The sequence below is a fragment of the Poecilia reticulata genome, linkage group LG17 (genome assembly GCF_000633615.1).
Source record: "Poecilia reticulata strain Guanapo linkage group LG17, Guppy_female_1.0+MT, whole genome shotgun sequence".
NCBI classification, from domain to species: Eukaryota; Metazoa; Chordata; class Actinopteri; order Cyprinodontiformes; family Poeciliidae; genus Poecilia; species Poecilia reticulata.
Window position 1 is genome coordinate 7,605,159 of NC_024347.1, and position 15,178 is coordinate 7,620,336.

The 15,178-nt window shown below is 38.1% G+C and overlaps 1 protein-coding gene across 5 annotated transcripts in view; it reads left to right on the forward strand.

Annotated features, from left to right (window-relative positions):
• Positions 1-15,178, forward strand: part of mast3a (microtubule associated serine/threonine kinase 3a) — a 74,507-nt gene that overhangs the window by 32,393 nt on the left and 26,936 nt on the right. For all 5 annotated transcript variants that reach the window (XM_008433454.2, XM_017310045.1, XM_017310046.1 and 2 more), the window contains 3 exons: positions 8,400-8,557; positions 13,172-13,247; positions 13,420-13,629. In XM_008433454.2, coding sequence (XP_008431676.1) covers positions 8,400-8,557; positions 13,172-13,247; positions 13,420-13,629 — 444 coding nt within the window. The remainder of the gene's footprint in view (positions 1-8,399; positions 8,558-13,171; positions 13,248-13,419; positions 13,630-15,178) is intronic.

The following is a 15,178-nucleotide window of genomic DNA, read 5'->3' on the forward strand; positions in this document are numbered from 1 at the left end:
GAAAAAGTTATTAAAAACAAGTTTTTGTCTAAATTAAGGTGAATTCATGGTTCCTTTTTCCACGTAATGTAACCGGTAGTGTTTATGACAAAAAAAATAAATAAAAAATGATTGTGATCGGTATCGGTGATCGGCCCTCATGGGTGATTGGTATCGGTATCGGCAGGAAAAAACCTGATCGGCACATCTCTAACTGGAATTGATAAACTAAATAAAACAAAAATAAAATGGATTCTCAGTCTCCATTAACAAAAAACATAATTGAATAAAAACTAAACAACATAAAGCCAAAGTGGAAATAAATACTGCATTCAACCAAAAGAGTGCAGATTATGAAGTCTGTATACTATATTGCCCTTCAGTAATCACTAGATTTAAATAGAGAAGATGGGCACATCCGACTACATAATGCAGTAGTTCACACTACACCATTTTTTTGCCTCTATTTTCCCCTTATGACAATCTTAGCACGTTGGTCGCTGGTAGTTTCGTAACCGATCATCCTGTACTGTGTGGTGTGTTACGGTGGATCGTCGGGGCCGCTCCGATCTAAATCAGGGATTTCGCCCGACAGGAAGCGTCAATGCAGCATGTGGAATGTGACAGGTAGCCAATCAGCGCGGATTCTCCTCGTGCTTTCTGAGGGGAAATTACGGAGGAGAATCCCAAACAGCTGACACAGCGCAACCCAAAGTACAGCCGACATCGGAGATAATATGTGGAAACATTGTTTATTCAACATTTCATGCAAAGAATATAGAAATGACAAGGGGAGGAGTTGGAGCCAAATTGCTACCGCAGTTGATAAACCCGGTAAGTTTTCAGCTGCTCTTCGTTAACGTGACATAAATAGGTTATAATGATTTTCATTCAGTCAGGACTTTACGCTGACTCGAGCCACATGCATCACAGGTAGATTCTAGTAAAGCGTTGATTAATGCCTGGTTTTAAAATTAGTTAACTGGACTTGTAGCCATTATTTCGTGCCCATGTGGCTGGATACCACACGTCACGACGAACCCGATCAAACCTAGGATTTCTGTCAGGTTTTGAAAATGGGTCGACAGTCCGCCGACAACTCGTGTAGTGTGCGCTGGACATTACACTAAGAAAGAGCACCGGAGTTGAGCCTTTTTTCATTCAGTGTCATCAACAGAAAGAAAAAAAGGCAGGAAGAGACGATAAAGCCAATAATTAAAATGAGGTCGATAGGTTTAATTTGTCATGCCATTAATTGATTTATCGTTTATCGCAACAGGCCTAATTCTGGATATTAAAAATGTCTTCCAGTTCCAGTGTTAAATGTTCATTAGAATTTAAAGTCTAATGGACCTTACCAAGCTCCGCCCAGAAACGCCCCTCGAAAGTCCCATGTGACTACATGTCTCACAAGCAGAGCCTCGCGGTGCTTAGCTTCTATGTGTAAACATGGCATTTTTCATTTCGACTGTCTCTCTGCAGAGTATTTCTGAGTCGATTTAGTTGAGCATTTCTGTCGGATTTTCACAAAATATCAGCCACGACAATGGACAGGGGAACCAACAAGTTCATGTCATCTTTTTTAGACGACATCAAGGTGTTTTAGCCACGCGATGCCTCCAACATTGTGCGCGTTGCAGCTAAATGCTACCGGTCGATGAGATCCTCACACCCTAAGCATAAATATAGCTGTGGACAAGATCGTTGGTGCCTATTGTTCTTGCAAGGCTGGGTAAGTCGGGCATTCATGGTTTTGAGGTTTCGAGTGTGCCTAGGCCTGATACACGGTACTCGGTGCTAGCGTAACTAACACAATTACAGTTTAGTAAAAAACCTTTTCAGGTAAAGTAAAATCTTTGATGCATGTCAGATACGTTACACATTGCATATTGATCTGTTCAGCTAACGTGAGGTTGTAACAGACAGGCTTCAGGGTGTAGAAGTTGTATCGGTACTGCCATTATGCTGTACTTGGCTAAAAGGTTTTCATAATGGATGTGTTTATTGTTGACTTTATTTTTTCATTCACTAAACACAAAGAAAGCAAAGCAATAATACTTACACCAGCAGACACTCCTTTGTTCTTATTGATCCCACGACGGTTGAGCTGCAAATGCGGTCGTGCACAAGCTTTAATCCAAGCAAGACATTCCGTTTCTGATTTTGGAAATCTGTGAATTTTAGTTCCACAAACACAATCAGGCATCTGTCAGGATCTGACATCGCCTGTACAGATACCCCACTGACAGTCGAGAACCATTCTTTTATGAGTCCTGATGCAAAAACTTTGTCGGTCTGCTAGTCCACAATGTACATTAGCTTGCGTTTGTGAGACAGTAACGCACGTGATAGCTGCGCTGTGACGTAAAATGGGCATTAGCCAATGAAATGCGGCCCCTGTGGTAAGGTCCATGACCTTTGAGAATGTGTTCTTGCATTATTATTTCGTCATTACCATTATATAACTTTAAAATGACCTCAAAAGAACTATATTATCATTTGTTCAGAACTTTGGAACAATTTATCACAGAGTAAAATGTTTCATGGTGACAGACCTATTCACACATCTTCCAGAATTTTCAGATTAAACTGTGCTTGTGTCTGGACCCCATTTAATTGACCCTTAAACAAATATATACCTCGTCTGCAAACCAGGACAAACCTGCTGTTCCTGTTCGTCTTCATTTCATGTTGATTAATGTAGATGGTAAATATAGTCAGATGGTTTAGATTTTCACAAGCAGTAAATTTCTTTCTCAATTGATATTTTGACACAATTGACAGCTAATAAACACATACTTGAGAAAAGAAATATTTTATGCATTTATTTAAAGCACCACTGCAAAAATAGCCTTTACAGCAAAACATTTAATGTAAAACATTTGATCAACATAAAAAGAAAAATTTCTACATACATTGTGATGATTCAAGTAATGTTCTGTCACAGTCAGGTCTTTCAGTGCATCAGCTGTTCAGGAAAATCAACATACATTTTTCTAACACTAACTGTCTATTTGTACTTTTCTCTGCATCTTCAGACAATCTGCAGCAGCTGAGATTCTGGGAGGTTCAACACCAAAACCTGAAGCTTCAAACTGAGCCGTCGACTGGACCAAAACGCCTTTCAAACAACTACAGTAATTAACCTGCTCTGTTGGTAGATGTTATGGTGTCTCCTCAATCTGTACAGACTGGCCTTGGTCTTCTTTGAATACACATCTTTATGGTGTTTTCTTTTAATTGATTATAGTCAATATTTGAACATCCATGCAAGTTCATTGTTAACTTTAGGTAGCTGTGAATCCACCCGTGTTAATCTGAACTGAATTTGTTAAAGATTCAACAGATTTGTTGCAATCTTAAATATTTAAGATTCCTTTGTGTGCAGTGAAATGAACATTAAAGTTAATTCAGGAAACAGTTTTGTCATCTTCTTTCTACAGTACAAATTGAATAATGCCTCTATTAAAATCATATATTTGTGACATCAAACTTTTTTTCTGTCATAAAGCAGTGGTCAAACTATGGCTAAATGTTTGTAATTTACTTTCAACAAAATGGTTTTAAAGTAAAGACACTATGTAAACTCCTCATCTACCTCAACACAGGTCAAGTTTCCACTGTATGCAACTAAATGTGATTACCATTGAATGACAATTGTACAGCAGTGCTTCAACTCCAGTTCATAAGGGTCGGTGTCCTCCAACCTTTAGATGTCTCTTCTTTAACACACCTGAGTTAAATCATGAGATCAGAGGTCATTAGCATGACTCTGGATAACTTGACTGTCCTAAGCAGCCATTTAATTCAGGTGTGTTAGACCAGGACGTATCTAAATGTTGCAGGACACCAGAAATCAATATCTGGAAATGAGGATCCTCTTAGAGGATCAGTGTGTTCCTGTAGCAGCTCCATCGGATCAGAAGGTAATGAGATCTGAAAGATTCTGATGCTCCAGAAAGTGATATAACACCAGACCCGATCCATCAGTCAGTCGTTTTGTCCTGTGTAGAGATCAGTGGTGGAGAAAGTACTCAAAAAATTTACTTAAGTAAAAGTACAAATACACAGACAAAAATGTACTCAAGTAAAAGTAAAACTACCACATTAACATTTGTACTTAAGTAAAAGTAAAGTACTGGCTTTTAAAAATACTTAAKTATTAAAAGTAAAAGTACTTGCTGAATGCATTACCTAATCCCTAATACAATATCATTAAGTGAACCAATTGTATTTAATTTTAATGCATCAGAAATGTGCCATTTTAAATGAACAATGCCACAGATAAAGCATGTTTTTATTATGTTTACTCTCTGTAACATAGTTTAGACTTAGATATGTGATTCTATGCATCATAATTTCAGGGATGGAAACGTCTCGTCTCCTGTCCTAACATAACATGAACTTAACCTTTTTTGCCACTAGTGGCATTTATTTTTAAAGAAATCCAGCAGAAAGGGCATGGAAAGAAGGTGGGTGGGAGAGGACAGGCAACCAAGGACCCACATAGCAGAGTTGTAGTCAAGACCACCTACCCAAGACCAGCGCCCCGCACTACGTGACACAAAGAAATTAACTTTTTACCTTTCAAAATTGCTTCTCAAATTGATCTGAAAGATCCACATTACCATAAAAAACTAGATATTAAATACTTGGAGCTGAAATAAATTTAACCAGTAAAGATCCCTCCAGAAGAATTGGATCGTTCCTGAATGTCATATCAATGCAGACTTTGGTACCAGCGTTGTCCCATATTTGCGACACCTCAATCAACAACTCCACACCATCATTCAGCGCATGAGTGACAACTTTTTTTCAATGCAGATGCAACATATGTCTCTATACAGTTAGCTAACACGTCCACATAGCTTACCTTTCTTTGTTGTTGATTCTGACCCAAAAGCAGAGAGGCAGGGGCGCCGTATAGGTGTAGAAAGTTATGACAATTCTAATGGCCTCTGACTGACAGGGGGCCCTCCGCAATCTATTTATTTTTTGTTCATAGAAATAAAAAAATTGGGTCCCTGTCAATTACAAAATTAATCGTATTGTAATTTTCAAAGAGGGTAACATTTCATTACTACTGCTAAAAACAGAAATGTTTTTAGCATTTCTACTGTTTAAGTATTACACACACAGATATTTTTATACACGCACAAATCCTTTTACACATGCACAAATCCTGTTACGCACTCACAAATCCTTTTACACACGCACAAATCCTGTTACGCACGCACAAATCATTTTACGCACACACAAATCTTTCTACACACGGACAGATATTTTGAGACTGATTTCACTCCATACAAAACTGAAGTTGCTCGAAGAGTTTAGTTTAATCTCTGGTTACAAAATTAATATAAATAAAAATCAAGTATTAACATTTAACTATGATCCACCTTCTTCAATTAAAACTATGTACAACTGGAACTGGGAGGCTGAGTCTAAAATATTTGGGTGTTTCACTACCGAGGAACTTCTCAAAACTGTTGATATACTGCCCACTAAATTTGAATATAAAATCAGATTTACATAGATGGAATGTTATTCCCTTTTTAAGTTTAAGCTCCCGGATAGAATCTATCAGGATGACTATCCTTCCACAGTTGCTGTACTTATTTCAATGTCTACCAGTCAAAATTCCACCTAAACAGTTCTTAGAATGGGATAGATTAATAGCATGGTAAAAAGGCCAGAATTAAGTTTTGAACTCTGCAACTAAAAAAAGAAAAGGTTAGAATGGGCCTTCCCTGTTTACAGGAATACTACCATGCAACTCAGCTAAGACCTTTAGTCTGCCTGTGTTCACCATTATACATTGCATGAAAGGAAATAGAAGGCACGACAATAAAAGGAATCCCAATAACAGCACTACTTAGTGATTATAAATTACAGGAAGAACAGCAGATCCCAGAAGACTCCATAACAGATAGCTTTCTCAAGTCCTGGCAGGAATTGGCTACAATTTGCAGAATAGGAGACTCATATAAATGTATGAGGTGGTGTGCCTATGATTCGGATTTTGCACCAAATAGAATTGATAACAAATTCAAGTTATGGATCTCAAAAGGATTAACTACCTGTTATTTATTTGCCCACAAAGGGATATTTCAGAGTTTTGAAACCTTACAGAAGGATCATGGACTGGAAAAAGATGAGTTTTTTTAGGTACCTGCAGGTGAGACATTATTTTAATAGAAATTTTAAAGAGGTGTTGAGAAAAAGTGATTCAAGTTTCATGGGGGTATTTCTATCACTAATTAAGCCCAGATCAGGCAGCAGAATTATCTCTAAATTATATAATGCCATACAGCCATCTAAACATGAAAATACAGAATACATAAAGGGGAAATGGGAAAAATTTTTAAATTTTAACACCAGTTTTAAAGTCCCTACACTGGCTCCCTGTAGCTCAAAGAATAGACTTAAAATACTGTGGTTAGTTTATAAATCCCTGAACGGTTTAGCACCACAATACATTAAAGATCTGTTATTGCTGTACCAACCGTCTAGACCCCTCACATCTTCTGGTTCTGGTCTGCTCTGCATGCCCAGAACCAAACGAGGAGAAGCGGCATTCATCTTCTACGCACCACAAATTTGGAACAAACTTCCAGAAAACTGTAAAACAGCTGAAACACTGGGTGCCTTTAAATCTCAACTTAAAACTCACCTGTTTAGAGTTGCTTATGGCTAAATTAGGTTTAGAGTGCGGGTTTTGATGTCTTTGATATTTATTATGTTTTTATCTTTACTTTTCATCTAGTTATTAACTTCTTTTTATTTCTCTTTCACACTGTCTATGTAAAGCCCCCCCGGAAAACGTCCCAGTTAAACAAATCCATATCTAGGGGTGTGAGAATCCTTGTTAAATGGCATCTTAACTAAAACTCTGAGGTGTGAGACGTTTAACTGAAGTCCTACCAGGGGTGCGGGTTTTAATGTTTTTATCTTTAACCTTTTTTTTTATTATTTGTCTTTCTAACTGTTTATTCACTGTCACATGCTGTTTTTATTTTAATTATGTAAAGCACTTTGGAATGCCTTGCTGCTGAAATGTGTTATACAAATAAAATTTGATTGATTGAAAGGAAATTAAGCTAATAATCTCACAAGAAGGCTGGGAAGAAATATGTCAACTGCAGTGGGCCTCAAATACATTGCGGGAGTTTTGCTGGAAAAACATAGCACAATTTTTTGTTACACCCATTCAGACGATATCAAAGAAACGGGGACGCCTGCTGGAGACTCTGTGGGTCTAAGGGAGCCAACCACTTCCATGTTTTTTGGGACTGCCAGGTAATAAAATCATATTGGGAAGAGTTCCACAAACATATTGAAAATATATTCAATGTAAACATTCCATTGAAATGTGAAACATTGTACCTGGGCATCCTTCAATTGGACTCGTGGACCAATAAAGACAAAATACTGCTGGCTATACTACTGGCAGCCAGTAAGAAAGTCATCACAAGGAAATGGCTAAAACCAGATCCACCCACTATTGAATGAATTGAAATTGTATACCGGATTTACGCTATGGAGAAGATTTCTTTTTCCCTCCATGTTGAAAAAGGAAAGTTTTATAAGATCTGGACCAAATGAACTGAGTATGTAAAACAAATTAGATCTGACTTTATTTGATTAATCCTATGAATTATGTGTCCTGCCCTTTTATGTTCTTGTGATTTTTATTGCTCGAGGAATTGCAATCCACATTTTTGTTCAATTTTGTTCATTTTTGTTATCGTTCACAACTAAAATTAGTAATAGTCTGTAAAAGAAAATACCAGAAAGGCAGTATGGACAAAATCACTTGGACTTTCTGCTTCTATCCTCATGTATGACCTTAAATGGGTAGAGCTGTAATTAATGAATGTGATGAAAATCTGTCTTTCCATATTAAAAAAAAAATTATATAAAAGTTGCATTAAAATTGTCAACTTGGCATTATTCGGTAAATAACACTTTTAATGCAAAGTTCCATTAAAACGTCCATTAAAAGTGTCAGCTTTGCCTTACAAGTGGCCTTATTTATCAAATGACACTTCATGACAACAGTTATAAACATTTATAAAGATTCCTTTATGTTCATAACAGGTGTTATCATGTTTATGACAGTGTCATGTCAGTCTTATTCACACCCCTTTGAATAAAGTGTTACCTATTTTTTAATGTAATTACGGTAATTAATTTGTTGCTCATTGTGACAGGTTTTCCCTTAATCCTTCAGCTTGATCATATTTGGTTGTTATTGATGTGCAGAGGCCTTGGGTCTTTATTCTGTCAAAGACCTTTGTGATTTTATTTAATATTTTACATATATAATCTGAACACTGACCTTTTATATTTTCTTCTGCCCTGTCTGCTGCTTTTTCTTTTTTACAAAACTGACTTCTTGTTCTTCCCCTGCCTCTTAGTCCTCATCCTCCCATGAGCTGCTGCACCAGCTGCCCTCTCAGCCCACTCAAGATGATCTTCACGTCCTCTTCAAACATTTTCGGAGCTCGGAGAGCATGGTGGACGACGAAGGAGCTCACCCTGTGCACCATCTCAGGGTCCGCTCACGCAGCCTCAGGTACTGACTTTCACTAAGAGAGTGACTGTGTTTAGCAGCTTTATGCCTGCAACTCGTTAAACAATATTTAGCAGTAAGGCTAAACAGCCTAATTTATACATAAATCAAATAAATCTCATAACACTGCCTATATCAAATAATGTCAAGTAAAAAAAAGGAACATTCATTCAATGTTAAACACCGGTTACATCAAAATAAACAATCCTGAGTTACTAAATCAAAACTTCCTGAGAACATGGCTGTTTTGTTCTGGTTCTGATTGGTTGGTTCTGACTGAGCTGAGTAATTCTGCACAACACAGGTGGAGGAGGAGGATTGATTATTTTTTTCAGAGATTATCTGTCTTAGTACATAGCGAACATTTCAATACATATGCAAAATATTTTGTGAAGCTGACACCCCACCCACGTCAAAAAATCCAGCAAATAGTCTGAATGGTTTGTGCAGGTTTGTGCTGTTAAAATTTTTGTTTGTGCAGCTTTGGATTCTGAGATATTAAAAATATTTTTTTTAGGTCATCCAGAGTTCACCATCCCCCCATATTGCTCCAAAACAATCCAAAGTGGGCTACTTCGTTAGTGCTCCGTTTGTGCTGTTAAAACTGTCGTTTGTGCAACTTTCGTCTTTGAGATATTAAAAGTTATCATTTTGGCCGATGACGTCACCATCACCCCATCTCGCGCCAAAACAAACCAAAGTGGCTAGTTCATTAGTGCTCCGTTTGTGCAGGTTTGTGCCGTTAAAATTTTCGTTTGTGCAGCTTTGGTTTCTGAGATATTGAAAATTATTTTTTAGGTCATCCAGAGTTCACCATCCCCCCATATTGCTCCACAACAAACCGAAGTGTGGGCTACTTTGTTTAAATTCTTCAGATTTTCAGCTGTTGTACAATGTACCTTCTTTTGTTTTGAACTTCAATAAAGATTTAGAACAAGAAGAAATGTGTCTAATTTCAAGAAATGTTTTAAGATAGCAATGTTTTCTCACCAATATGGCGTTCTCTCTCCACAATAATTGAATTCTGCCAATAAAGGACATGCAGCAGTGACCCTAACGTAATGTGTATAATCTGTTCAACTGTGCTTTGGTTTCGGAGGTGGTGTGAACAATTATATTCACATTGTTGACTTACTTTCTGCTGATTATGCAGCAAATGGGTAAAAATAATAATAATGTAAAAAAATCAATAGCTAATATGCTAATTGCTGGAGCAAAGTTTTTGCAGAGTAAACCAGAAGTGTGTCATTGGTTCAACAAAGTTCATCCAAGTAATGTACTTAATATTTAGTAAATATATTTTAAATGCAACAATTTTCATGTCATTCTATTTCTGACATTAAATGTGTATGGGCTTCGATTTTTAAAAGCACATAAAATTTTTGCAAACTTTGACATAGTTCTCACACAACGTCAACTGTGATTGGCTCCACCTACACTGTAGTGAGCCCAACCCCCCCACCACCCATGATTTTGGTTTTGGCGCAGAGCAAGTGTAATTTCAACCTCTCGTTAAAATTATTCTAGCAGTCTCAAAGAAATCGTTTTGAATAAGTAATTTTTGGAATTTTTCCAACCCTCTGATTTTTATTTTTGAACAAGGTAAGTAAATTAATGCTCAGGTTCCACATAAAATATTGACTCAATTCGTTCCATCCCCATAAAAGCAGAGAGGATGTATGCATGGCTATCTTACATATGCATTTATTTAAATTCACAACTTATATTTGAAGTCCAGACTTTTTAAACCTATTGAAACATAGAGAGGCACTATCTTGCAGCCTTTACATTTATATTGAGTCATTAACACTTAAGCATATGCATAAAGGGCACATCTTCTGAATTAAATTCATTGGCCATAATTATAACTTTTAATATTTCAAAGACGAAAGTTGCACAAACGACAGTTTCAATGGCACAAACCTGCACAAACAAGAGCACTAATGAACTAGCCCACTTTGGTTAGTTTTGGAGCAAGATGGGGTGACGGTGACGTCATCGGCCAAAATTATAACTTTTAATATTTCAAAGACAAAAGTTGCACAAACGACAATTTCAACTGCACAAACCTGCACAAAAACGGAGCACTAACGAAGTAGCCCACTTTGGTTGGTTTTGGAGCAAGATGGGGTGATGGTGACGTCATCAGCCAAAATTATAACTTTTTAATATCTCAAAAAAGAAAGTTGCACAAACGACGGTTTCAACGGCACAAGCGGAGCACTAACGAACTAGCCCACTTTGGTTCGTTTTGGCGCAAGATGGGGTGATGGTGACGTCATTGGCCAAAATTATAACTTTTAATTTCTCAAAGACAAAAGCTGCACAAACGAAAATGTTAACGGCACAAACCTGCACAAACGGAGCACTAACGAAGTAGCCCACTTTGGTTTGTTTTGGAGCAATATGGGGGGATGGTGAACTCTAGATGACCTAAAAAATTATTTTTAGTATCTCAGAAGCCAAAGCTGCACAAACGAAAATTTTAACAGCACAAACCTGCACAAACGGAGCACTAACCATTAGACTATTTGCTGGATTTTTTGACGTGGGTGGGGTGTCAGCTTCACACAGCTGGAAAAAACTTGTGCTGTGTGAGGATTATATACAAGGACATTACCATATCACTGAGCAGTGCTAAGACGATCCCTCTAAATAGATCTAGTGGTTGGGAGCTATGAGTTTTTATGGAGAGCGGCTGAGGGTGTTGGCAACGTCTTTTTTCTGGTTGTTTTTTCTGTGACACATCCTTCCTTAGGCCGCACACTGCACTGCAGAGTTTTGTTGAGCTTTTAATGAGACTGGCTTTTTGCAGTAGAATCACTAGAGTTGCTGCATACAGCTACAAATCACAGGCTATGTGTTCCCTCTAAAATGACCCCAGTTCTGCACAGGCTCTCCCTTCCCCCAAGGGTCTCAGTTCCCTTTAGGTTAGCTCCTAAAAGGAGCCTCAGAGAAAATAGGGTGAGAAGCTTGGTCATCCGGGAGGGATTCAGAGTAAAGCCGCTGCTCCTTCACATCGAGAGGAGCCAGTTGAGGTGGCTCGGGAATCTGATCAGGATGCCTCCTGGACGCCTCCCTGATGAGCTGTTCCGGGCACATCCCACCAGGAGGAGGCCCCGGGGAAGACCCAGACATGCTGGAAAAGACTACTGTTGTGTTCAAGTTGTGCTAAAAAGAGTTAGCCTATCATCGAAGCTGTTCAAGAATAAAATAGCATCTCAATGCTAAACATGCAGCAGCAGCATCACAGACATCCCAAATGCTAATGTCAGCGTCCACAGTCCACATTTCTAAACAAGTTCCATGAATGGCAATGGCTTTCTGAAACACTGGAAACATGAATTGATAGAATAACACTTTGCTCCAATCTGATGTTTGAAGAACAGATTAAAAACAATCATACATATTTTTGGTTGTATTTATGTGTACATAGGAATCAACCAGTAATGTGTAATGTAACAAACTTTAAATTTAGTAAAAAAAAAAAAAAAGAAGAGAAAAAAGGAAGCAATCTGGAAGGTCAAACTTTGTTGGAAAAAAAAGAAAGCTAGTGAAATATGTTTTATATATCCAGGCTCAAAATTTTACATTTACCTAAATCCTTGAATAAATGGTCCTGAAGTCATAATGCAATAAAATATCCTTTTGTTAGACCTGCTATGGGGTTGGTTAGATAATCACTGGATGGACCATCACTCGGAGCAATGACTATGACTAAGTTCAAGAAATCCAGTGAAGATCTCAGAACTGTTGATTGGGTGCTGCTGAAGAAAGGGTCATTTGCTTCAACAACTGACACCTTCAACTTTAACCTAAATCATTTGTTTTTCACATGGACAAGCAGAGTTCTTTCTGGAGACTTTTTTTAAATTTATTTTTTAAAATAAAATTTAACAAAAAAACAATGACAAAAATGTTTGAAGAATTTGTTAAGCTTGAGAACCTCAGTACAGTGTACCAGCTAGTGAGTATGGTGGTGGTAGCATCATGCCGTGGGTTTGGTATGTTGCACAAAGTGGATAGACTTAAGAAAACTGAGAACTTCCTCCAGATGTTTCATCTTCACTTCAAACCAGCTGCTGAATGGTTGAAGCGTGGACAGACGGATGGTTGACAGATGGTTGAAGCGTGGACAGACAATGGTGGCTTAACATGAAGCTTCCGGAATGGTCTAAAACCCTGAAATCAGGGTTGAGCTATCATAAATTTAGGGGTTGGTGGTAGGAAACTGTCTTTGTCTGCAAATTCTGCCACAAACTGTGTTTAAAATATCTGATAGGAATTATGCCAGAAGCTTGTGTAGGGAATAGCATTTACACACATTAGCAAGGTGTATGTATATGCTGTAGTGAATCATTTTGATTCTTGTGTTGTATGTTTGATTAATAAAAAGCCAAAATGAATAACCATCATGCTGATGAGTACACCTCTGACGCCTACTAGATTTATCAGTAACTTAGACCACAATGCAACAGATGAATATTAAAAAAAGATTTTTTAGCTTGAATATGAACATTTGTCTTCCACCTGATCAGCTTCTGGTTTGCTCTGTAGAATTAAAATTCAGCATCAGAGATTTTCACTAAAAGTTTGTGTTGTCTGGTTCTCATCTAGCCCTGGCCGGACCTGTGGAACATTCGACAATGAAATTGTCATGATGAATCATGTCTACAAAGAGCGCTTTCCCAAGGTGAAGTCATCATTTTACCTCCAGGCCTGCTTTTCTGCTGGCTTTCCGTTGAAGCTCATCTGTTCAAATCACTTGGAGAAGTTTAGAGTTGTCAACATATTCTTCATTCATGTTTCATGTTTTGTTAAAACATGTACATATTTAAATCATGTCTACTATTTTGGTTTCCCAGGCAACAGCTCAGATGGAGGGTCGGCTGCTGGACATCATTTCGGAGTATTCTCCGGACACCGCTCTGCCCCTGGCTGACGGTGTGCTGGGATTCATTCAGCACCAGCTGGTGGAGCTGGCCCGGGACTGTCTGGATAAGTCCCAGGACGGCCTGGTCACATCCAGGTACTTTGTGGAGCTTCAGGAGAAGCTGGAGAAGCTGCTGCATGAGGTGGGTCTTCCTCCCAGAAACTTGCACACTGAAATGTGTTTAAGACTATGAATGCATGGGTGTGCTGTGGTGGCGCAGGGGTTCAGCACAACCCACATATGGCGGCCTTAGTCCTCGACGCGGCCTTTGCAGGTTTGATTCCCAGCCTGGCGACCTTTGCTGCATGTTTTCCCTTTCTCTCATTACCCGCTTTCCTGTCAATTAACTGTCAAATAAAGGCCACTAGAGCCAATAAAACCTTTAAAAAAAAAAAAAAACTGAATGCACAGATTAAAAAAATTTGCGATGGGGCTGATATTGATATCCAGTATTAATATTGCTGTTATGGACGATAACCAATATCTATTGCCCTTATACATTTCTCACTTCCTTTTCGACACCTTGAAAAAAAAATTGACTTCAACAATGCTTCTCTGCTTTAGCTGCACTCCCCACAATCCTGTGCTGCACCACCATCAATCATATGACCAAATACTACATGACCAAAATCCTCCATTCCAATTCCAGAAACTAATATCTGCCTACTTTTAGTTATCAGACAGATATGTTAAAAAAATGATGGACGTCAGCCAACATTGATGTTGGTGCTTATCTATTTTACATTCCTATTTCAGATTATATCTGGTGCTAGACCTTTGGTAGCTTAGGTCTTCCTCTGTGACACTGATGCTCTACTGGACTACAGCTACACAGCAGATTAAACTGGAAAGGTCTCTGTAAATTGTTCTTGTTGATTCTGGTTCTTGCCCATCTGTCACCGAGTTAACACAGATTTGCCTTCAAAATGTTTGGTTATGTAAGGGACTGTTGCTTCATTTTCTCAGTAATAATTTAAAGAAGAACATGTTGTCTTTGGTGAAACAGGTTTTATCCTTTGCTGGTGACTCAAACATTTTTTTTCCCACTCCACCAAAATGTCTCAGCTAGGTAGTACAGGTTTGATCATTATGTTCTTTTTTGCAGTCAGGTTTTTGGATTAAAAAGTGAAAAGGTGCAAATGACAAGATAAAAGATGAATGACCTGAAGGGAGGATGATTTGGTTTCCATTCATTTGAGAACACTCATAAAGAGGCGAGAATTATCAATCAAGAGAAAAATATTCAGACCTTTGAATATAAGAGTAGATGTCTTAAAAAATAATCACAATGTTGGGTCATTCAGTGCTTGGAAGTTACAAAACGCTCAACAACTTTGACTCTATACATGTATCATATTTAACGTCAAAGATCATGATGTCATCATTAGAAGAAGACGAAACAAATGTGGCGTTGGAAAGATTGCCAAGAGAAATAGTTATTTTTTAAAAACAGCCTGGCTGTTCGGCTTTAGTTTGCAAAGCACAAACTACTGCTAAATTGAAGGAAATGCAAGATCTCAGTGGATATTGATAATGCATGGCTCTATAGCTGGAAAAAAAACAAATACCACACACCAACTGACAAACTTCGTGGTAAAGGGTTGATGATTTGGGCTTGTTTTACCACCACAATCCATCAAACCTTCTGAAGCTAATCCCAGTATCAGCAACAGAATTGCTGAATAAGACAA